This window comes from Sebastes fasciatus, chromosome 20 (genome assembly GCF_043250625.1).
Source record: "Sebastes fasciatus isolate fSebFas1 chromosome 20, fSebFas1.pri, whole genome shotgun sequence".
NCBI classification, from domain to species: Eukaryota; Metazoa; Chordata; class Actinopteri; order Perciformes; family Sebastidae; genus Sebastes; species Sebastes fasciatus.
Window position 1 is genome coordinate 6,396,558 of NC_133814.1, and position 25,236 is coordinate 6,421,793.

Below are 25,236 nucleotides of genomic sequence, written 5' to 3' on the forward strand. Positions count from 1 at the left end.
TTATTCTTATAATATTATGACTTTCTCGTAAAGTTGTGACTTTGTTCTGGTAATATGACTTTTTTTCTCGTAAAGTTAAGACTTTATTCTCGAAATCTCAGATTATGTTTCCCTCAATGTGGCCCCTACCTCACTGCAAATGTTTTCGACTCCAGACAGATTTTGGATTATTATTTTTGTGCCTAAAATGTCTCTTTTGATAGCTGCAGGTTGCTGACCCCTGCCCTAGAGAGATGAATGTAAAGTAGCATGCTGGTAGAGTATTCAGAGCCCCGGTGCAGTGCTGGCCTCTAGCGGTGCTGTGTGGAACCTGCAGCGGGCTGAACACCACCTCTCGTCGGAGTACAGCGCTCCATATGCTTGCTCAAAGCAAGGCTTAAACAAAGCAATGGCAACTTCACCAAATGTGCTGCTAAGAGTCTAAACAACAGCAGCGACTCAACGCGTTTTAAGTGGAAACTCTAAAAGCCACCCAGCTTCCCCTGCTAGAGGAAAGCTTGTCAACTCTGGCAGAAAGGAGCGATGGACCCGAGAGACACAGCCCCGGATTCATGGGAGCTGGAGGAGGATGCCGAGGCCCCGGCAGCAGCAGACTCGGCGGCCGCGGAGCAGCTCCCTACCGCCGCCTTCGCTGCTCTCAACGTCAACGCCAAGCCGTTCGTCCCCAACGTGAACGCCCCGGTGTTTATACCGAGCTTCCTTCTGCCCAGCGCCGTGGAAACACCGGCTTCAGACGGTGAGCTGAGCACGGCCAGACAGCTGGCTGGAAGTTAGCTCTACTTGCTAGCCTGCATGCTAATCCAGCTAAGTTAGCCTTCCTCTGCTCAGCCAGTCAGTTATTCACACTAACTCATCAACAAGTTGTCATGTGTTGTAACAGCTGATTTATAACGCAGTAATAAGCCACAACAAGACATTCAAAACGTGACACATCCTGGTCTAATAAATATGTATGAAAGTTTGCTTTGCTTTCTCTCCTCTAAAGGTGCCCCTGATCCAGTTGCCAGCATGGAGGTTGCAGAAACTGCTGGTATGCATCCACAGTTTACTCCAGTTCACTTCATGTTATTATAAGTTACAGATCAGGTTGTGTAACCACAAGACAGGTGTGGTTATTAGACTCAGGTGTGCACATTTGCCTGCAGCCAGATTTTTAAATGTCAGATCAACACCTCATGCTAGACTATAGGAAAAGCTTGGATGCTCTACTTTTTGAGTCTTTTTAAGTATAGGTTCACTTTGTTGAGCCATATTTGGATTTGCTGGCAATGTGCAAACCCATGTGCATGAGGCCTACGTAGAATATGGTGCAACCTCACTTCTGTCCATGCCTGAAATAGACATTTCAACACTGATATGTGTGAAGCTGCTGCATGTCCGAGGCCTTGGTCTGCTTGTGTGTGTGTGTGTGTGTGTGTGTGTGTGTGTGTCAGAGCAATCTGAATGTATTTGGTCACTTTGTGCTGACTAGTGTTGATTTGCCTGAGTCCTGGTTCATTGGCCTGACCCTGGATGTGTTTGTGTGTCTCAACTCAAGTTACAGAGAACTGGTGGTGTTTTTGTATTTTTAAATAGAGTGGCTGAGCACTGCAGCTGTATAGCAGGGTGAGGGTAACAGGGAGACAACAAAAAGATCAGATGCAGTGTATATAAGAGACAGGCCGTGAGCGTGAATTCCTACAGATTACGGCTGTCAATCGATTAAAATATTGAATCGCATGATTGTTCATAGTTATTTAATACTCTTATCAACATGGGAGTGGGCGAATATGCTTGCTTTATGCAAATGTATGTATATATTTATTATTGTAAATCAAGTAACAACACAAAATGTACATATATCGTCCAGAAACCCTCACAGGTACTGCATTTATCATAAAAAATATGCTCAGATCATAACATGGCAAACTGCAGCCCAACAGGCAACAACAGCTGTCAGTGTGTCAGTGTGCTGACTTGACTATGACTTGCCCCAAACTTTGACAACCCTACTACAGTTATGTTCATGGAGAAGCCTGTTCTAATACTTGCCTCATCAAATTTCTCCGAACATGTCTAATATGAAAAATTCTAATTGCAATATAATGAGACCGTCGACAAAGTCAAGGCACACAAATGGCTTTCTGAGTTGCCAGCAGCAATATCTCACTGGCTGATTCTAAACGAGGAGAAGAAAATAGGCTTTGTACATGACTGCTGGGCTGCATAATTTCATAGTTACGGAAATGGGAGGCTTATTTGTGCGTTGCCATGGGAAGATGCTTCTTCTGCAGCGCTCAGCAGATTGCAGCGTACTTTTGTTACTGTTGTTTTTTTTGTTCTTTTAGTTGGACTTGTTTACTGAACATTGCATTGATTGTGTTTCTAGCAAGTGGACAGGACTAATGAACCACAGACAGGCTCTTGCAAGTCTTGCATCTCTTTTTAGATTATCTGTGAAGGCGAATGATTTTCATGAGCACGTGGTATCCACGAGGTCTTTATATGACACACATTATGTAGATTCAAGGCTCCAGTAGTAGTTGGTGCATCTGGAAATCAAATGCCACTGTCATAGGTTTAGATTTTAAGATTAGAAATGACCAAAAATATGTTTTCAGTCCTAGAAATACCCACGCTAGAACACAACCATCAGTTGACATTAACATTTGTAAATAGTGTCAAACATTAGTTTTCCTGAACCTAACTGTGGTGAAGGCAGTTTTACAGCAGGTTCCCTGGAATTAAGATACAATTGCAATAAAATAAAATGACATAAATAGACCTGCACATTACACAATAGTTACCAATAATATCACACAAAAGAAATGTAATGGAGCATGTGGATGATAATGGAGCAGGAGATACTAGTGAATAAGATGACTTGACTCAGTGCAGTTCTGTCTTTGAAGTTGCAATTGTTTAAGTCTATGTTTGATGTGTGCAAAAGAGGACTTCATTCCAAATTTTAGTACAAATGTGGTCAGGGTTCAACCTTAATGTATTTTTTTCTTCCCCCGGTTTGGCAAGTGGGTCAGAAATCTACTTGCCTGAAGTATGGGTGTAAGACAATATAGGAAAAATCGAATTTTTGCGATATTATGTTTTGTGATACTGTATCAATTCTCAGAAACACTGTATTGATTTTTGATTAATAGTTTACATGCAAAAATTAACTCAGTCAATACTTTATTTCAGTTGCAAAGCGATGTGCCCTCTGAAAGTAGTGCGATGATGTACTGTGATAAATGCAGATCCCTCTGTTCTGATTGCATAAGAAAAGTACACTTTTTTATTTTACACAGATTTTATGCATATGGTGGTGTTTTTTTTATACTATGACAGTTTTCCTAAAATTAGTTTAAAAAATCGCAATATATCGCCTTACTTACAGCATCGCAACATATCGCAATATATTGAACTGTAACCCCTGTATCACGATATGTATCGTATCGCCAGATTCTTGCCAATACACAGCCCTATAGCCTACAGTCCCTATACAAATTGCTTTTCTTTACTAGTGGTTATCAACTTGCAACAAAGACTAAAGTTATTTGTCAAGTTTAATCTTTATTTAAGTAAATGTATCAGAACAAGGACACAGTGTGTCATAGATGTGAAGCTAGATGATATGCATGCAAACTGCAGCAATACATAGTTGGAGTTTCGCCCACATCCTCTTAACGCCAGCCAACTAACCTCCTGTTTCCAGGACAATTGAAATGCTCGCTTGCACATCAGCTCATAAACTTTGACTTTACCCGTCTCTGTTTTTTCGTGAGTGCCCAATCGGTACTGTGCATGTGCAACTCTCAACAGAGATGAGAAGGAAGCGAGATGCCTCACTCTATAGCTAATTACATCATCAGGTCTGAAAAAAAACGGTGTGTTTAATGTGAATTAACTCACTTGCCCGACGTGGCGTTTTGCTAGATAGATTTACTAGCGCGATGTGGCATTTTATTTTCCCTGGGCAATCCTTATAGTTGAGCTAAAACTGGCAGAAATGTCGCAGCTTGAATGAATTCCAGCATTCAGAATAAATCAGAATGAACTCATAACAAGTCTGCAGATTTTCATTCCAGCCAAAAAAGCATCATTAATTAGTTCCTCGTCCCCTCCGAGCTGTGTGGGATGCCTGTAGCATCCAGACCTTCCAGAGAAGTAAACTAAAATGTGTCACGGTTCCAGCTCCAGTGGAGAACGGAGGCACAGAGGCAGACATGACCACGGAGGAAGAGACGTGGGAGCAGAAGGAGGAGCCGGGGGGAGGAGGAGGAGGCGGCGGAGGACAGGAGGACCTGGGCTCAGGAGGAAACAGCGAGGAGGGCGCCGCGAGGAACGACGATGAGGAGGAGATGATGGAGGAGGAAGAGGAGGAGATGCCCATGCCCAAAGTGGCGCCGGCTCCGCCAAACGCCCCCAAGAAAGAACACGTGAACGTGGTCTTCATCGGTCACGTGGGTGCGTCGCATTTGTATTTATATTAATTTATCTCAGGAAGGTTGTTGAATCATCTTCTAATGTTTCTACCTCTTTGTGTCTGTCAGATGCTGGAAAATCAACTATTGGAGGACAGATCATGTGAGTAATCCACTTTTAATGCTCTGTGTTGGCTGATCACAGGGCAGCACAATAAATACAAATATGTAGTATTTCTCTTTTAAAACTAAATTCAGTGTTTGTTGCCACTACGGCTGTCAGCTGCGGTGCAACAGTCTGCCTCTGACACACCAGTGTTTTTTCACTTTAAGCCTTAGTTTGCCTCCATAATGCCACAGATACAATAAGTAATGTGTCACTTCCATGGCCACCCGTCATGTCAACTTGTCCCTTTTTATGTTTTCTCCTTTCTAGGTACTTAACCGGAATGGTGGAAAAGCGAACTCTGGAAAAATATGAAAGAGAAGCGAAAGAAAAGAACAGGGAGACATGGTGAGAGAGGCTGGTGTTGTTCTCAACAATCTTTATTTTCTTGTGTCTAAAAAAAAGGAAACATGCCTTTAATTCTTTTCCTCCTCATGTTTAGTATTAATTTATGTGAATAAATTGCAGTAACCTGCCTAAAATATTTGAATGAAAGCCTTCAGAAGCGCTAATTTTGACTAACGATGTGTTGTTATTTTGCATGTTTCTTTTAACTCGGCAGCTAATCGCCATGCAGATTAATATGAATCATTCAAACAAATATTGCAAAGGCTTTGATTACAATAGGCTTGTATGGTACAGTAATCTTAAAGGGCGGGTCCATCATTTTTTTTCTTTTAAGTTTGTATATGATGCTGTAGCTTCACAGTGGTGTTCCTTGTGTATTTGTGTATTCAAATCCGAACATTCAAATTTTAGTCAAAGTATGTATGTTTTAGCGTCAAAAGGCTATTTTCCCTTCAAGCCCTTCTAAAAACCTTTTCCCACATGAGCTGATGTAGGTTTCTGCATGATGACGCTGCTACATGTACAGTTTATATACACCGATCAGCCATAACATTATGACCACCTACCTAATATTGAGTAGGTTCCCCTTTGCCGCCGAAACAGCCCTGACCTGTCGAGGCATGTACTCCACTAGACCTCTGAAGGTCTGCTGTGGTATCTGGCACCAAGCCGTCAGTAGCAGATCCTTTAAGTCCTGTAATTTATGAGGTGGGGCCTCCGTGCATCGGACTTGTTTGTCCAGCACATCCCACAGATGATCCATTGGATTGAGATCTGGAGAATTTGAAGGCTGAGTCAACACCTCCAACTCGTTGCTGTCCACATGATGTAAAAGAAAACATGATTAATCAGACCGGGCCACCTTCTTCCATTGCTCCGTGGTCCAGTTCTGATGCTCACGTGCCCATTGTAGGCACTTTTGGCGGTGGACACAGGTCAGCATGGTGCACCCTGACCGGTCTGTGGCTACGCAGCCCCATACGCAACGAACTGTGATGCACTGTGTGTTCTGAAACCTTTCTATCGGAACCAACATGAACTTTTTCAGCAACTTGAGCTGCAGTAGCTCTTCTATTGGATCAGACAACACGGGCCAGCCTTCGCTCCCCACGTGCATCAATGAGCCTTGGGTCTGACCCTGTCGCCAGTTCGCCGTTTTTTCTTCCTTGGACCACTTTTGGTAGGTCCTGAGTGACCACTGCAGACCGGGAACATCCCACAAGAGCTGCAGTTCTTGAGATGCTCTGACCCAGTCGTCTAGCCATCACAATTTGGCCCTCGTCAAAGTCGCTCACATCCTTACGCATGCCCATTTTTTCTGCTTCCAACACATCAACTTCAAGAACAAAATATTCACTTGCTGTCTAATATATCCCACCCACTGCCAGGTGCCATGGTAACGAGTTAATCAATGTTATTCACTTCACCTCTCAGTGGTCTTAATGTTATGGCTGATCAGTGTACATCCTTATACTCAGTGTATTAACATTACATACAGTAACTTAGATGCTGGTTGGCATGTTCCCAGTTTGGGAGCAACTAACGTTGACTTAGTTCTAGCGTTCACATTATTCATAACCTTATTGATTAGCTTATTTTGGTAACCTACGTCACTGCTTTTTGAAACGGCTGAGTGGGCGTTTCTATTTGAAAAAAACGGAACAGAAAGCAGATGGACCCTCTCTTTTAATATCTCATAACACAGTTATGTAGAACACAAATGAATAAATAAACATGGTCGTTGCAGGTACCTGTCGTGGGCTCTGGACACAAACCAGGAGGAGAGAGACAAGGGGAAGACGGTGGAGGTCGGGAGAGCTTACTTTGAGACGGAGAAAAAACACTTCACCATCCTGGACGCCCCCGGACACAAGAGCTTCGTACCCAACATGATTGGTGGAGCGTCACAGGCCGACCTGGCAGTCCTGGTGAGATGGACAAACAACCAATCCTAACGCTAACTAGCCCTAAACACACAGATTAAATCCTGTACATCTTGAAATTAAAATGTTTTCATATACATTTTGTACATTTTATTAGTAAATTATTCCACTGGTTAGATGTTTCACCGCAAGAAAAAAAGTTTTCCACTGTCCATCTTTATTATAAATAAGTTCTTTAAATGTCACAACATGAACGTTGGGATTACCTCTGCCTCCCTTATCGGTTCGTATCAGGTGATTTCAGCGAGAAAGGGGGAGTTTGAAACCGGCTTTGAGAAGGGTGGACAGACACGGGAACATGCCATGCTGGCCAAAACAGCGGGAGTCAAGCATCTCATTGTCCTGGTCAACAAGATGGACGACCCCACCGTCAACTGGAGCCTAGAAAGGTGAACAGGGACCGGGTTAAAATAGATATGACATGTTTATGTTGGCTTTAATGCCGTGTCAGTGTCATTTCCACACTATATTTTGTGTTAAAATAATCAATTACAAAGATTTTAGCACCGAAATATTGTATATCAGTGAATTATTAGCATTGGTATGGGCTGTCTGTTTTATCCAGATGTTGCTTTTATAGCTCCCCCGTGACTTCTGACTCATTTTGTAAAAATCCATGATGCTATGCCTTTCATATTTTAGTAAATAATCCCACATTTTCATTACATTCCTGCAGGTATGAAGAGTGTAAGGAGAAGCTGGTTCCATTTCTAAAGAAGGTGGGCTTCAACCCCAAGAAGGACATCCACTTCATGCCTTGCTCCGGACTCACAGGTGCCAACCTCAAGGATCCCGTAACCGAATGCCCCTGGTACACGTAAGTAGCCTCTGTGGATGATGGCAGCACAGTGTGGAGTATTGTCAGGTTGTCTGGTTCACATGGGGGAAATTATAGATGATGTAACTGGATGTACAGTCACACCCTCTTCAGCCGTTATTTGCCCACTGGCTGAAAACAGCTACGCACACTCAGTTTACTTGAACAATGATGCTTTGTTATATGTTAACAAAGTAGTCATAGAAAAATCCTCACATCTTAGCACACGCATGGATTTATATTTCATGTTTTACCTCAGCACATGATGATATGCTGACTGCATGGTTCGGTGAAAGGTACATTCAGGATACCTGCCAGCACTTTCTGTTCCTTTAATGCCACATCAGTATCACCTTTTATTTTCTGGAACAAGAAAGAGAGCTCTCAGAGAGCTCTGGTTTGTGGCACTGACATGATGTCGATTCACAGTAGTGCCCTTCTATGCATTAGGGATGTGACGGTGAGGAAATCTAATATGTGCGGAAACAGCAGCCTCAAAACGCAGGGGCCTGCAATACTCTGGAATTTAGATTTTGTGATGAGGAGTCCGTTCTACCCACTAACCGGGAGGTTGAGACACTCCTCTGATTACGGCTGTCCATGCTATTGATTACTACCAAAGCTCTGGAGCCCAAAATATGGTATTCGGGACAGCCCTATATAGAATATTCATAAAAGACAGGGCTGACCGGAAATATCGTGCCACAAAATATCGCAATATAAAAACGTGACGATATGCATCGACGAGACAAAAAACTGAATTGTGATATCAGGGCATAATAGATACTACGTACATACCGGCTACAGGCAGCTGCAACCTCTTCCTGCTGCTGTTCAAGGCCTATGGAAGGAGGCTGAGTACGCTAGATATCTTTGGGGTACAACACATGCGCAGTAAAAATCTGGTCTGCCCTCGCCGAAATTGAACCTATCGCAACGCACAGCCGCAGCTTCAGTTACACTGCGCATGTGTCGTACCCCGAGAGCCATTTCCGCCCGTGACCCAGCCAGGAGGAGCGACTGATACCATAACATTTTTTTACTATAAAGCAAACAACAGCATTGTTTTGCATTTTGTGTCTTTTGAATAAAAGGCTACTTTTTCAGTCATATATTTACATCATTCAAGTTTTGTTAAAATGATTGTTATAATATCGTATCGTATCTAGATCGTGAACCCAATATCGTGTATCGTGAGCTGAGTGAATCGTCACACCCCTAGTATATACTGTATATATATATATATATGTAATAATAATTATGTATAAATCCCCAAATAGCACATGAAATAAGGAATAATCCCACAACATTATTAATTATTAGTCCTTATTCTCAGATATATCGCTGTTTGTTGTGTGTAGAGGTGCGTGTGTGTACAATAGTGTGGCAGCGGCACTGAAACGGGGCAGATGGAGACAGCCACGCCGCGCTGCTCTGTGAAGCTTCGAATACCTTCGAATATTTCTCAGCAAAGCTTCGAAGTCCAAAAAATAGTATTTGGGACAGCCCTAAAAAGTTAGAGTGACACTTTTTTACCAACTGTAATTAAGGAGATGTACTAATAACTAGTTCATTGGGATTAGTGAAGAGAAACTGTAAATCATGCACATGTTTTCATCAATAAGATTGTCTCACAGCTCACAAGTCTTACAGAAAAGAATCAAGGTTCCATTTTTTCTTTTTTTACATGTGAGGTTTTGTTTTATTTTGGTTGATGCATTTGTTAGTGTGGAGCCTGTATTGTTCTTAATGCTGGCTGCAGTATTTTCTGCTGCTTCAGCTGTGATTTGATCAAAACTTTCATTATAAATCTCCCAGAATGCACTTGAAATAAGAGTCATAGGTTGTCAGACACAGTAGCTGCACTCATGAAGACATTTCTGACAACAGAAATAAAATATGAACAAGTGGAATTTCTTTTGTATGACTGTTGTGATTTTTGTTCTTTACCAGGGGTGTGCCATTTATTGCCCATCTGGACAGTTTGCCAAACTTCACCAGATCCAACGACGGACCGGTCAGACTACCTATTGTAGACAAGTACAAGGTGAGCAGAACTGATTCTCTTTCTAAAGAGAGAAAAATCTGTGGCAGCTTCTGGCGTCTTCTCCACTGTCTCGTGTGGGCGTCCAGTTTCTTTTGGTTTTCCTTTTACTTGGCCAAAATCTTTTTATGTCCCCTCTCCAGTTTGTCATTCTCCGTCCTGTTGGGTGATTTTCCAAGAGCACACCAACATGCTTCCTTACACACACACACACTGCAGCCTCTGCAATGTCATTTCTCTTTAAGATAATTCAGCTTCTTGGCACTCGCTTCAGTTTAGATGTTGGAAGCAGTTCAACAGATACTTGGTTGAAATGAGTTATTTTGGAGCTCCCTCAGTTGTCCCAACATTAATCATCTTTTCCACGTATCGTCCTTTCTCGTTATCCTCTTGTCTTTAAGTTGTTTAAATACTCTTCTGTCCATGTGATTGCATAAGTGGTTATAAGATTAAGTAGTCCCAACTGGGGTTGTCCTGATGTAAGGGGATTATGGTTCAGTTAACTGGCTGCTGCATACTAATGGACCAGCCAACACTTCCATACAGCAAGCTATCTGCACATCCACACAGCTGTGGAAACAACAATTACCCTCATTATTTAATGAGGAATACCGGAAATCATCATTATTAATTCATTTTTACATGCCAGCTGTAGTTAATCATGTATTTTGCAATGAGTTGGTAATGCCTATCATAATGCTAAAGTGTTTTGAATACATAGTTAATAAAGGAATAATAAGGTAGTATTAATAAAACATAAAAGGTAAAATACTCAATTAATTCATAATTTACACATTTTTCTAATCATTGTGTCTGAACTATGTTTTAGGCTGTAGTTCTTGAAATTGTGTGTTGTTTTTTGAGCTTGGATAAATTCACAGACTCTTCCGATGTTCTGGACTGCTACAAACAGACGTACTTAAAGGAATACTTCACCCGCCAAATTACCATTTGTATATCAATTATTCACCCCATGTTGAGTTGAATTCTTGAAGAAAACTTAGTTTTTCTCGCATGCCTCCACAGTTCGAAGAATCAAAACACTGAGAAAAGTGTTGATGAATTGAACTAAATGGTGGCCGCGTTTAACAGCAGCAAAACTATATCAAAACTCGTGCACTATAATCTCATCTATTGTATGCTCACTGCTTCCAAAACACATGCATTTTCCCTTAAAAACGTACTATTTTAAACAATTCAGACTCGGGATGTCACGAACCGATACTTTGGTACCCAGTCAATTCCAAAATTCTGAAAACGTGACGGTACTCGTTAGGTGCCGTAGGTACCATCGGAGCTCGACAGTAACGGTGTCCCGGTAGGATAGAAATGTGTTTGGGACACAGTAAACTCGCTATCCGCACCCTATTTTTTCCTGTTAACGCAATATTGTGAACAACAAAAGTGTGTTGAAATCGGCAGGACGAGAGCTAGTTAGCGTTAGCTGTTAGCGCCGTGCAGGACTGTGCTGCTTACCGGCTGCTAACAGCTAACGTTAACTAGCTCTCGTCCTGCTAATTCCATCACGGGAGGTGCCATTATTTACATTATGGTACGCTCTATTCAGTAAAAATGTATTTTTTATATACAGTTCCCTTTGTTAACACCTTATTTTGAAAACCGGACATAGGCACACGTTTATACTTCCTCTAATTTCTCCAATCCGTCGCCAGCTCTCCCGTCAGCTCTGTTCTCTTTATACATCCATGGTCAGCTCTATCGGGTGTATGTTTATGGGTGCTCTAGAGTTGTAGCGTCGGCCGATTTGACCACGGAGACGAGAGTGACGGCCAGCTTGACCGCACGTTACCGCAATACGATAACGTTTCCTGTCCATGATAAAGTTAGCATGCAGCTTTAGCCGTGATGTCTAGCTCTGCTTTTCCTGCAATGTGTGAAACCCAAAGTGTTTCCATACTTTACTGGATGTGTAGTGTTTACCACTTTGGATTTAACATGTGAGGGTGCAGGTCGTATCCACCGTTTTCTACTTTCTCGTTTTGGCTCGCTGCGGTTTGTTTTGGTTGACGGATACGGAACGGATATGACGTCACGTTACTCAGACTACAACAATAAAAGCGGTAACTTCCTTCTACCTCTGCATAGACTCAAATGAAGCAAATATATCGATTCCGGCATTAAAGAAATTGATTACAAAATCGTGATATATATAGGTGAATCGATTTTTCCCCCACCCTTCTATTTACACAATACAGGTGTTATGGTCCAAAACCATTTGAAGGCAAAGATTCTTGTCCTTGTTTCAGCTGTAATGATGCATCAAAAGTTACTGATGGCTCACACTGATCCTTCTCAACATGTATGTGTGTGTGTGTGTGCCCTTGCAGGACATGGGCACAGTTATCCTCGGGAAGCTGGAGTCCGGCTGCATCAGTAAAGCCCAGCAGCTGGTCATGATGCCAAACAGGGTGAGATCTCCTCTGTATGACTTTGCTCCGTCTCACAAGGGACCAATAAACCTGCTATTAGAAATAACTCCAAGGCCTCATTTTTGTATTAAATATACTGCAGCCTAGATGGAAAGAAGATCCTGTAACCAAAATGATATAGTTTCAGTTCTAACACCAGCCATGTAGCCATGTAGCCATGTGTTTCAGTACAGCAATAATGTGTTTATTTGAAATATTTATGTGTGTGTGTGTTTTGCAGCACACAGTGGAGGTATTGAGCCTGCTGAGTGACGACGTGGAGACGGACGATGCAAGTCCCGGGGAGAATCTGAAGTTGAGGCTGAAGGGCATCGAGGAGGAAGAAATCCTCCCTGGTTTTATCCTCTGTAGCCCCGACAACGTCTGCCACTCCGGGCGCACCTTTGACGCACAGGTACATCGACACCAGACAGCCAAAGTCACCGCCTGCTGGCGTCTGTGTCCTCGTTGTACATCTGACTTTCAGAGTCATTACTTGTGGGGAGAATTTGAATCTTCAGGTTTAGGCTTGATGCTACCAGATACATTCTCCACCACCCACTCCTGTATTTAATCTACAGATATCCCCAAAAAAAACACCTAAAAATGGAGTATTTTGCAGGTTGGAGTACCAATAAATGTTAGTTTGGGGTGTGTTCAAGTAGGCTGCGCTGCAAGCCGATTCATTTCAAAGTCAGACATTTATTGCAGAGCCACTGTTAAAAGGCCCGTCAGCAGCAACTCTTAGCTGCTTGTTTGATGCACAGAGTTGTTGTGATCTCATTTAATGTATTTATAATGTACAGAAGCCAGAAGGCCCAGCGGTTGAGCATGAGGCACTGAAATGTGCCAGCTGATGCTAACCGATTTTATCAGTTAAAAGGGCGGGTTCATTATTTTTTTCTAGGTTTTTATATCATTGGGTAGCTTGCCGGTGCCGTTCCTTATGTATTCAAATCTGAACAAAAACGTTTCCCCACGTGACCTGTTTAAATGTAGGTTAAAATGACTGGTTTTCTGAATGGAGTCTGGTGGCTTTGAAGACAGCGAAAAACGACTTCAGTTCCCCGTCAGAAAGGGCTGTCTGATGGCGAGGTAAAACGGTGAAAATATTCTAAATATAGCGTACACTTAAACTGAGAATGATTTTTTTTTAGGGGGCTAAAATACATTTTTCTGCTGCTTCCGTCCACAGCCGTTTTTTACCTCGCCATCAGACAGCCCTTTCCGACGGGGAACTGAAACCGTTATATCGCTCTCTTCAAAGCCACCAGACTCCGCTCACAAAAAACAGTGATTTTACGTTGCGGAACGTGTAAAATACATACAACCTCACTTCTAAAAATCCAAACTAACCCTTTCTGTTGTTTCCAAACTTAGCACAACTAACGTTGACTCAGCTAGTGCTAGCATTCACATTATTCATAACCTTATGGATTAGCTTCTTTTGGTAACCTACGTCACTGCTTTTTGCAACGGTTGAGTGGGCATTTCTATTTGAAAAAATAAAACGGAACCGAATGCAGATGGACCCGCCCTTCAACTATATATGAAGATATGAAGAGTATAGATAATGAACTAATATTGTATACGTCAGGGTTAATGTACAGCGCGCCGGTCATTGTTGTGAAAGAATCCCCCGACAGGGCGATGCCGCTTTGCTTCTGGGTCTCTCATCGCCCTGAAGGGGATTCTTTCACAACAATGACCCGCTAGCTGTACATTATCCTGCTTATTACACGGCTACTTACTTAAGAAATCAATAATTTGACACAAAAACGGTCCGCCAGAGTCCAACATCAGAAGTGCGCCCATAGCAACGGTCTGCTATACATAGCAACAGTCTGCTACAAAGAAATAACAGACCGCAGAACGCCGTGATTGACCAATCAGAATCGAGTGTTCAACACAGCCGTGTAATAAACGTATGTACTGTATAGTATACAGTACATACGAAAACATCCGTCTCTGTTTCAATACTATAGTATACATGTCTCAATCAACTGATTGTGATTTGTGCTTTAAAAATCTCTGAACTTTGGATGTCGCTCATTTTCTCCTTTTTATTTCAGATCGTCATCATTGAGCACAAATCAATAATTTGTCCTGGTTACAATGCAGTCCTTCACATCCACACCTGCATTGAAGAAGTGCAAATCTCAGTAAGTCACTCCTCTGCTCTGCTCTCCAAGCTGTTGCTGCTGAAACATTTTTAGGGTATTAGAGTCCATTTTATTTGCTCAGCCGGTAGTTTTTGATCGCCTCCTGGCCTCGCCCGGACCGCGGTTCAACTCTTTCACTCTTTGACTGCAGGCCTTAATCTGTCTGGTGGACAAGAAGTCGGGAGAGAAAAGCAAAACACGACCACGCTTTGTGAAGCAGGACCAGGTGTGCATCGCCAGGCTCCGGGCAGCTGGAGTCATCTGCTTAGAGACCTTCAAAGACTTCCCTCAGATGGGACGATTCACACTGCGGGACGAAGGTAAGGACACTGTGGGCGTGAGTTAAGACCTTGAACTAATAGATTTTGCACAACTTGCTTACAGACACAGATGTTACAGCAGAGATGAAAAATTGTGAATTTACTTGCTTCTGTGCACGTCTGGCTCAAAGGCGCAGTTTGAACTTTAAGGTTGGGGGTTCACAAAAAAATTCTAGAGGGAATGTAATGTGTACGACGCAGTGAGGTCTAATGTATTGGGATGTAAGTAACCTACATATTACACCCTCCAAATTCAGTTTGACTGCATTGTTTTCTACTGGAATGAACTAACTGGCCGCGAGCGACGAAGCGCTGTGCAGCGTGACGTTTTGAGCTGAACTTTTGTCAGACGCCCTGTTTCTATTTATTCCTTATTCCAACGGATGAGGAACGGCTGATTCGTGAAGATGAAATGAGGAGTTATCTGATACGATACCTCCTCATTTCACTACAAACACCTAAATAAGGATGCAGCAGGCTGGAGGGAGATCACCAGGAGCCTGAAAGTTTACTGAGGCTACTGTTGTGGCTGTATTGTGCGTCATTTTCAGTAAATATCGCAGTATAAAACCGGTGTTTTCAGTTTAAAAAGCACACACAACGGAAGATAGCAATTATCGCCCATCTTTTAAGTGGTTACGTCTCTAGTCTGATCTTGACCGTACAGCTGATAGATATGTGGTTTGTTTACATCGCGTAACAGAAGTGCATATTTAACAGTGTGGACAGAGAGTGTCCGATGTTATTAGGCTATAAGTAAATAAAAATACCACAAATCTATCGTCTTATCTTGTTGGTTCTCTTATTCTGTCAATAAGAAGACACAACAAGGTCGATATTATTCATCATTACAATAAATCATTAGTTTTGAACCAACGCAAACTGCGCCTGTGGTCTGGCTTATTTCTGCAATGATATGAACAGAAGTGTTGTCGCTCACTTCTCTTTATCCACTCCTCCACCAGGCAAAACTATCGCCATCGGCAAAGTGCTGAAGCTGGTGCCAGAAAAGGACTAAATGCAACAGCGGCAGCATGCATGGAGTTCTTCCACCCGTTCCCCAGAGGAGAAAACGCTGCTAGAGCCGACCCAAACAGCTACTCTCTCTTTACACACAACTATGCTGAAGAGAAGAGCAAATGACAACAAGGAGTGAAGAAGGAGAATACAAATTGCGTCAAATGAAGAAAAACAAGACTGAATCAGTTTTTATGATGAACAATATGAAACGAGAGACCAAGTCCAGTGTGTCAGCTTTCTCATATTGAGAGCTCAGCTATGCCACTAATGTAGCTACATGCCCCCCCCGCCCCTCCCACCCTCCCCTTCTGTACTCCCACGGCTAACCGCACAGTCGGCTGGCCACACCATTTGTTTTTAGAATGGAGATGGATGCAGTGGAGCTGAGTTTGGGGAAGAAATACAAAAAAAACTACAGAATGATATCGTCATACCCTGCAAAAGACCAGAGTTAGCCTATAATTATAATTTGCAAAACACATCTCCAGTTTTTAAGAGTGGGATTAAGAATCCAGTGGATATTTTTATTTTGGTTTTAAGGATTGCTGTACCAACATTTTTTAGTTTGGTCTCTCTCCACATGGGATGGTTTAATTGGTTTGAGCTCACATACTACTCTGATGAACCATGGATAAACACACTCACAGACACACACAGCTGTTACATAATCTAAACTGAAAATAAATGATCAAGCTGCAACAGAAAGGTGTATTTGTTTTTTCTTTTTATAAGTAGTCCCATTTGGGATGGGCAAATCAATATCCAATGTGTCAACACCATAACCTGACATTTCTTTTTGAATATTGATAGCACAGATATATCAATACTATAATAGCTTCCTTTCCTTTGTTGATATACGCATTTTTATATTTGTATACTTGGGTGCAGGGTCTGAAATTAATTTTTTCGCTCACCTGGAATATATCATGTAACCTTAATCCATGACTATATTTGGTAACGCTTCATTTTACAGATCAAATTTCATGGTAATCAGGTGATAATTAGCAAGTAACCTATTTGAAATTTCTTTGGAATTACTGCCAAATTACCCCAATATTTACCTCAAAATTGATTGAAAATTACTTTAGTATAAACATTATTTAATAATTATATGCTAAAATAGTATATAATGGTTAAAATAGGGCCCTTAGGCTTGAGAAGTGGCTGTGCGCTAATGTCATGATTCAGTGAGTTTTTTAAGGAATTTCAAATAAGTTATTTGCTAATTATCATCTATTTACCAGCAGACATGGAAATAAAGCAGATCAATTAACTTTGTATTCTTTTCCTGGAAATGTATTAAATAAATTACCAGCTGTTGGGAAATAGCGGAATATTACTATTAAATAATGTTTATAGTAAAGCAATTTTGGATCAATTTTGAGGTAAATATTGGGGGTAATTTGACAGTAATTCCAGAGAAATTTCAAATACTTGCTAATTATCACCTAATTACCATGAAATTTGTGGACCTGTAAAATGAAGAGTCACCCTATATTAAATTTAGGCTTTAGAATTGCTTTTTAAAATAATATTTCTTAATATGAGGAAAATCTGTGCCATAGTGGCAGGTGACCTGAATTTTTTTAACTGCCACAGCCAACATTTACCCTGTTATTTGACAGGTGCTAAATCATAAAATAATAATAATCTAAATATATATAAAAGATAATACAATATAAAATATAAAATAACAATACGTATATTGATGAGATGACAGTTTTGCCAGATTATTGCACAAAGTGTCCATCAGATTATTATATAATTATTGCACAGAATGATCAGCATGTTATTGAACATATCTGTAACTATATATATATATATATATATATTAGTTGTATATATATATATACATATATATATATGTATATATATATATATACATATACATGTATATAAATATATAGATCTATATATATATAGATCTATATATAGATCTATATATACAACTAATCACATACTAGGCAACTTTTCTTCACTGTTCAGAGTTCTAGTACCAATAAAGTTTTTTTTGTATTATGTGACGTAGAGTAGCATACCTAGTGCGCATGCGTGACTCCGGTTCACACACGTGAAGCAGCAGACAGCATGGCGGACGGAGCAGAAGTCACGTTAGACCGGACTCAGGTAACACGTTGTTGTTTACTACAATACATGTAACTCTTTATAAATATCATGTCGGTTGATAAAAGTTTACATGACCGTGATAAACGACGTTATGAACCGACAGCAGCTATATAAGCTGGTTTAGCACCGGAGCTAATTCACAGTAACACGTCTGGTGGGAGAAAACTGGATTTTGTAGTCGGTGGGTTTAACGTTACATTGTCTGTTTATAACTGTGTACTTACTGTCTCTCTGCCAGGTGAAAAAGGCCGTCCAGGCTCTGCAGGCTTTCCTGAAATCCAAGTCGACCGGAGACTCTCTGTTCCTGGACGAGACTCAACAGATCAGCCTGCTCTTCACCCTCTGGAAGATCCCCAAACAGGCTCAGACCATCCGCATGTGAGTCCACCAGGGCCGCACCATTAGGGCCTAAATGATAATCACTGTACCAATATTGATATCAGGATTATTTGTCAGGATTATTTTATTGATTTTAGCGACAACATATATTATTATGTCACTTACACATTAAAATAAACAGAGCACTGTTTTCACTTCCATGCTGTGCTACATCCCTGTTAATGAACACATTAGGGCTGCACCATGATGGAAAAAAACTAACTGTAATACTGTCAAAGGTGGAAGTTGAAATGAATTAACTCGTTAGACAGAAAGTAGTGTTTGGGTGGAATGAACTTTTAGAATTATAAGTTCTTGGACAGAAAGTCGTTTTTGGTTGGAACAAACTTTGAAACTATAAGTGCTTGTACATAAAGTAGTATTTTGACGGAATTAACCTTTAAAACAATATGTTGTTAGACAGAAAGTGGTATTTGGGTGGAAAGTAGTAGCAGTAGTAGTAGTAGCAGAAGGAGCAGCAGCAATGGTAGTAGTAACAGTAGTATAAGAGGTAGTAACAAGAAAATATACAGCTTTAATGTCCTTAAAGTAGGGATGTCACGGTACCAGAAATCTAGTAGTTGATACCAGTGTATTTACACGATTCTCGATACCAATTCGATACCACGGTAAAAAAACAATAAATCCTATGTAATTCAACACTTCTTTATTAAAACATTTGAACATTACAAAAAATAGAGGCATGTAGCCTTTTAGTAATAAATAAAAAGAAACGTCTATTAACTTTGCAAAACAGAACAGTGGCATGTAGCCTTCAACTATTTAAAACCAACAATATTGTCTGGATGTCCGTCTTTGAGGTGCTTTGCAAAATTGGAAGTATTTCCTCCTTTGGAAAGAAAAGTACGACGGCACCGTTACTGCACAGCATACTGGTTTTTGCGAATCTATTATTATTCCTTGTAAATCCGCCTCAAAAGCAAATTACATCCATACCCAACTCTTGCTATTGGTTTTCTCAACGAGTTGAGGCGGAGGCAGCGCTTCAGCAGCACTTGTTGCCATCTTTCACGTCTCGTGTTGTTGTTTTTTTCCGTGCTGTTACGGCGTTCTTCTTCTTCCTTCATTTCACGGCAGATGAGAATACTTGTAAGCGTATTCTGCCCCATGAGATCCGGAAGAATCGCATCTACAGTACCTCCGCTCCGGAACCAAATGACCATTACAGGCATCGTTCAGTACCTTTGGTACCAAAGAAAACGAGTACCGTCACATTTTTAGAATTTTGGTACCAAGTTGGTACCGAGGTATCGGTTCTCGTGACATCCATAGCAGTAGCAGTAGTATAAGCGGTAGAAACAAGAAAATATACAGCATTAATGTCCTTAAAGAGCTGAATATTTTGATAGTGGAATGGTTTCTGTAGCTCAAAGAATGCAAAAGTAGTTTAAGTCCAAAAAACGTACGGAAGTAATAGAAGAAGTTGTAGACGAAACCTTAGAAGAACAACACTGGGAATGCTGAAAGAGTATTCACACAATAAGCAGCATTAAGAGCTGGATAAACAATTGTATGCTCTAATCATAAACATATTGGTTGTATAGAAAATATCTATACCCAAAAGTGAAGCCAAAACATCTGGATCACCGGTTGGTGGCTGGCTGTTAGTTTAGGAAGCTCTTTATTTGATATGCTGCTGCGTTTTCTATGAGCAGAATGTGCATTTTAAAACGGTGATATCTCATGCGATCAGGTTCATTTAATTGTGAGAAGCCAAAATTGTGATCTCGATTAATTGTGCAGCCCTAGAGTTCACCAGACAGGGACATAAAGCTGCCTTCGTATGCCTGCCCGTAGTTCTTCTGTAGCAGATATTGTTTGCTCTCATCTGAACCGACTGTATTTGTATTGACATCTCATTCCCTCCCCAGTCCCTTGCCCCATGGCCAGCGGCCCGACACAGACGAGGTCTGCCTCTTCACTAGAGATGAGCCCAACATGACCTCAGAGCAGACCCAGAGGTTTTATAAGAAGCTGCTGCAGGAGAGGGGAGTGAAAAACATCACTGAGGTAAATACCAGCCAGAGTCCTTATGGAGCACTGAGAGCTGCTGATTTAAGACAGACACATTGCAGAAACACATTTGGACTATAAAAAATAGATCTAAAGTTGTTTGACTAGCCACAGTAGCTGGTAAGTCCTAAATCTTACCAGCCACTAGTATTTTACCAGTCAAGTAGGCTTTAGGTCTACATTAAGACCTCCTATTGATGGCAGCCACAATCCTGATGTGTCCCTGTATCCGGAGCAGATCATCCCGTACAAGGTCCTGAGGACGGAGTACAAACCGTTTGAAGCCAAGCGCCGTCTGCTGCTGAACTACGACATGTTCCTTTCTGACGACCGCGTCCGCCGCCTGCTGCCTTCCCACATCGGAAAACACTTCTACCAGAGGAAAAAGTAAGACCGCAGTGTTGTCGGGAGTTGTACCTTCAATTCCTTAATATCTCCCAGTACAGTGCCACAGCAAACATGTCTGTTGGGTGTAGATCTAATATTTAAGAGTGACACTATTTACATGTCATACGCATGAAAAACATGCAAGAAACTGAATTTGGAAACAGAAAACAGTTGTTACACGTTACAGTTACGCTACTAATTACGTGCTTAATAGCTGATATGTAATGGAAATGTATAACTTCATATGTTTAAATATATTTATTTTCTACAAAACTGAATATTTATGTACTTAAAACTTCTGGGTTTTGTGTTTCTTCACATTCGGTGGTTTTGTAGCTGCGCTAGATGCATTCTTAACCCCATTTCTGTCTTTACCAGAGAGCCGCTGTCTGTAAACCTGGTGAGCAAAAATCTGGCCAGAGACATCCACAGAGTCATCCAGGGCACCAGCATGAAGGTTACCAACAAGGGCTGCTGCTGGTGAGATTTGCTCCGCTGCTCTTTGTGTTCCTAAAGAAATCTGAAACCGCTTTATTCCGCTCTCTGTTTAGCTTTAGGAAAACAATTTGCCTTTTTTTAGTATTGCTTCAGCAAGATGGCAAATAAAACAATCGTATAGTTTCACAGAATGTTTTTATGTCGCGTCAGAGTAACAGCATCTCTCATCAACCCTGTCCATTCTGTGAGGTGTTTGATACGGGCAAATTGTTGGTGCTATAGAGATTCAATGCAAGACCTGATGGACCTCCTCTCCCTGTGGAGCCTGTCTCTACAACTTTGATACACATTATGTAATGTTCACATGAAATACAGAAATACCTGCATTTATACTACCTTGATTTAGGGGTGGGCGATACGGCCAACATCTTCTATCACGGTATATGTCATTTTATATCATGATACAGTAATTGTTCTGTAAATTCAGTTAAGAAATGGTTTACCATACTTCATCACATTTGATTATCTTCTTTTATTTGGAACTTCCACACAAACAAAAACAACCTCCTCACATGAGACACTTAGTTAAAAACAAAAGACTCAAATAAAATACAATAAAATTCTATCAAAAAGGAAGCTTTAAGGTTCCTGAGAACAATAATTTCCAGGTTTTAAGGTTAACAGGTGCAAACAAATACCAGCCGGACTTCAGTCAGTGGAATATATTAACTTTAGAGTATACCAAAAGAAAAAACGACTTGACTTTTCCTGCAGGATTTGCTCATCTTTCATTTAAAAAAGCTGACGAAACGAAATAAACTACAGTGTGCAAATGTCTGGTAATCATGTAACCAGAGTTCTTCCTCATCTTGGGCTGGTTGGGATGCCTCCTCCTGCTCTGTGTTTACAACTTCACCCTCCTCTTCTATGTCTGCCTAAACCATGTTACCTTGCGATGCAGCTGGAGATCCCGCTAGAAATGCTACCGCGGTGGAAACGGTATCGCCAAATCTCTACCGGTTGATAGGGGTGTGGCGGTTCCCCACGACGTGACAACACCGGTGTTACCGATTTACACCGGATATTTTACAAGAAAAGATGACGGTAAATATGTGTAGCGCGCTTACTTAGATCTTTAACGTCGAATGGCGGTGTGTCTGGCCTCTCCGGTCGAGTTTTCCCTGCGGAGCCGCAGGTTTCCAGCCAGCGCTCCTCCGCCGTGCACACCGGCAGTGGCCGCTCCGACGTCCTCACGCCTATTGCCTCATTAACGTTATGATTCCCTTATAGCATTGGGTTTAAATCCGAAGTAGGTACGTCATGTAATCGGTGTGCCCAACCACCGTGTAACACCTGACTACTGCGACAAGTCTACCGGTGGACACATTTCTACCGCCGCTCACATCGCCCAACCTTACTTGTATAGATGTTGTCTACAGTGTCACCTTAGATTAACACTGCATGATTGTCCTGTGTTGTAGCATGGCACATGTCGGCCACGCCGGCATGACCGCAGACGAGGTGACCGAAAACATCGAAGCTGCTGTCCAAACGGTGGCGGCCAAACTACGCACGGTGAGTTCCCTTGATAACATCCAGTTCAAAGTCTCTCTAGGTATATATGTATATTTGTATACAAGTAACTGTATATATTGTTTTCTTTTCTAATTTAAATATTTGTATGTGTTCTATGTGTGTATTGTGCAACTCTTGTGTTGTGAAATGGCAAATAAATGAGCTACGTAACCTTCTTGGTTTTGTCCTTATTGTCTCATGCTGCTGCTCCCTGATTATGTATTCTATTTACATTCCTATTTACAGAAAGGACCCGTGATGAAGCTCATCCATATAAAGAGTAAAACGTCAGTGGCCCTGCCCGTCTACACCTCAGACCTGGACAACGTCAAAGTGCTGGAAGACGCAGAGGAAGAGGCTCAGGCTCAGATTTCCAAGAAAAAGGTGAGAACCACAAATTGGTACTGAAATATTCCTCTTGTGTCTGAGGTTCATTCTTAGAAACAGTGTGTAAAATCACCCGCGCACGTGTTTGTGATTTTCAGCGAGCTAAAGCCAAAAAGCAGGCAAAGAAGAATAAGAAGACGGAGGACGTAAAGCAAACAGATCCCACCGGAGACGGAGAGGCAACACCTAGCAAAAAGCCTAAACTGGAGGTCAGTGCTACTCATAGCTGCTAGGATTAAATACTTAACTTAGTAATTTAAATCTTTCAACTGACTCAGGTGGTGCTGTGTCATAATTAAATGGACTCCAAAACCTCATTGCCTTTCTTTCTTTGTAGACCCCGTCCAAAAAGAAGCAGCTGCAGAAGTCACGCAAACCTTCCGGAGCGAAGAAAGGAAGAAACGCACCAAACAAGATGACCAAGAAGGCTGGCAAGACTGGCAAAAGAAGAGTGCCTAAAGTGAAATGATTCTCCGTAAAGCTTCTTTTGTGCATTACCCTCTCAACATGGACATTTTACACAGTACACAGGACCCGATATATATTCAGTCTATTTTGTCTTTTCTTTGCTTGGATGAAACAGATTATAAACGTTGTTATCTGAAACTATCCATGGCTGTGTTGTGTTCTCTTAATGCGTTGTTACAATAGGCCTTTGTCACCAAAGACATCTTTTTTTATCACACCGGCTGTCAATCACTCGTGAACTCCGACCAAACGGTCAAACTAGGCAGCACTGATCAAATATGAATCAATATTCTGTTACTGTAATGACTATTTCTCTCCTCCAAATGTTTTCAGAAACATCTTGTAGTGTACTGTTTAGCTGTAAAATTAGAAAGTTTGTGACCCGGCAGCAATGTTGACAACAGTCAAGCCAAAACTAAGCACCGCCCATCGGCCAGAGACAACTTTTTCTCATTTTACAGCTAAACAGTACACTAAAATATGTTTCTGTAAACGTTTGAGGTAAGAAATAGACATACAATAGACAAATACAAATTATATACCAATAACGTTTTATCATATTTGCTCAAAGTTCCTGACTGCAGCTTTAAAGTAACACCCAGTATGTTGTAGATCCTCCAAGAATGTATTACTCAAAATGGGAATCAACACTTGACTCCCACAATGACTCCTGAACATGAGCAGACAGAATTATGATGTTTTTTTTGTGCTTTTGTGACTAAAGAATTTATTTGCGCACACTCTTTTTAGTTTTTAAAAAACACCTGGTTTCAAATCAGCAGCTCTTTATTTTAAGAGTCTCACCGTCAGGCTCTATAGAACAGTATATGGTTTCATATACTTACTGATCATCATACACCTGTTGTGTACTTTGAAGTGCGTTAGCCTCGAGACCTGTTTGCTCATGGGGAAATTTAGCCATCGGCGCTGTGCGTGTATAGCTGCAAGCTGTATCAGATGACATCCCTATTGTTAATGAGATTACGCTCTGGCTTGTTCAGCTGCTGCCTGCTACTACATCCCATATGAGGCTTTGTGTCTTCACAACACTTCCTGAAAAATGCCAAACACACATTATACATGCGAGTTGATCTGCGACATTGAAATATGAATGTCCTTACATTTCCAGAGACAGTATATTTGTTTTGGAGGTGTAATGCAACAAGATGCTCACTCACTAAGTGGCCAGCCAATCATTGGTGCTGATATTGCTGTGAACAGGTGGGCTGGGTCTTGTGTATTCATCCCAGCCCTTCCTCCTCTGTTGTGTGGGTGTGGTGGGACATCTCAAATTACAGTGTCCACGGTTTACTGGGCAGGAGGATGAGTGATGCATCATGTGGTCACTCTCTCGTCGGGTCATAGAGATGATATATAGCTCCCTCATATGACTGTTGGGAGTTGGCTGCATTGATTTCAGCAGGGACTGACTGAGCAGACAGGACGAGCTCAACAGGGAGCTATGAATGTTCTGGTGTTTCCATTATTCATGTGTTAAAGCTTCTCAGAGGGGAGCAACAAAGCGATAACAGGCAATCGTTCCGCGACGCAACCATGGAACCAATCGGAGAAACTTCATCTCCAGATGACTCTGGGTGTCCGGACCCTCACACGGGCGCAGCGGCGGCCCCAGGCTGGGCCCACCTCCACAAACCCATCATCGTGATGGTGATGGGATCACTGATGTGTGCCGCCGGCGGTCTCATCTTCCTGCTCCGGTCGTTGGAGGTGACTGAAGCTCCCCGCTCCGTAGCCTCGGCCTGCCTGTCCATAGGGCTGATGTTTGTTGCGAT

General features: G+C 41.6%; 3 protein-coding genes across 3 annotated transcripts in view; 2 read left to right on the top strand and 1 right to left on the bottom strand.

Moving 5' to 3' along the window:
* The window catches only part of phf5a (PHD finger protein 5A), a 373,616-nt gene that overhangs the window by 274,575 nt on the left and 73,805 nt on the right, over positions 1-25,236 (bottom strand). The window lies entirely within an intron of this gene.
* On the top strand, positions 276-16,354 carry gspt1 (G1 to S phase transition 1). The gene is made up of 14 exons (XM_074619286.1): positions 276-736; positions 986-1,030; positions 4,171-4,443; positions 4,530-4,563; positions 4,837-4,914; positions 6,662-6,842; positions 7,092-7,246; positions 7,534-7,674; positions 9,628-9,721; positions 12,067-12,147; positions 12,389-12,562; positions 14,220-14,309; positions 14,461-14,629; positions 15,595-16,354. The coding sequence occupies exons 1-14, from the start codon at positions 523-525 to the stop codon at positions 15,645-15,647; spliced, it is 1,782 nt and encodes a 593-aa protein (XP_074475387.1). The 5' UTR covers positions 276-522; the 3' UTR covers positions 15,648-16,354.
* Positions 17,625-23,584, top strand: rsl1d1 (ribosomal L1 domain containing 1). The gene is made up of 9 exons (XM_074620631.1): positions 17,625-17,776; positions 18,015-18,154; positions 20,047-20,185; positions 20,427-20,575; positions 20,954-21,055; positions 22,495-22,588; positions 22,835-22,972; positions 23,074-23,184; positions 23,313-23,584. Exons 1-9 carry the CDS (start codon positions 17,738-17,740, stop codon positions 23,442-23,444), a joined length of 1,044 nt encoding a protein of 347 aa, XP_074476732.1. The 5' UTR covers positions 17,625-17,737; the 3' UTR covers positions 23,445-23,584.

Coding starts and splice junctions, on each gene's coding strand:
- gspt1 (XM_074619286.1), top strand. CDS start 523: ATGGACCCGAGAGACACAGCCCCGGATTCATGGGAGCTGGAGGAGGAT. Junction 4,444..4,529: donor GGTCTTCATCGGTCACGTGG/GTGCGTCGCATT, acceptor TGTGTCTGTCAG/ATGCTGGAAAATCAACTATT. Junction 9,722..12,066: donor CTATTGTAGACAAGTACAAG/GTGAGCAGAACT, acceptor GTGCCCTTGCAG/GACATGGGCACAGTTATCCT.
- rsl1d1 (XM_074620631.1), top strand. CDS start 17,738: ATGGCGGACGGAGCAGAAGTCACGTTAGACCGGACTCAG. Junction 20,186..20,426: donor GAGTGAAAAACATCACTGAG/GTAAATACCAGC, acceptor TATCCGGAGCAG/ATCATCCCGTACAAGGTCCT. Junction 20,576..20,953: donor CACTTCTACCAGAGGAAAAA/GTAAGACCGCAG, acceptor TGTCTTTACCAG/AGAGCCGCTGTCTGTAAACC.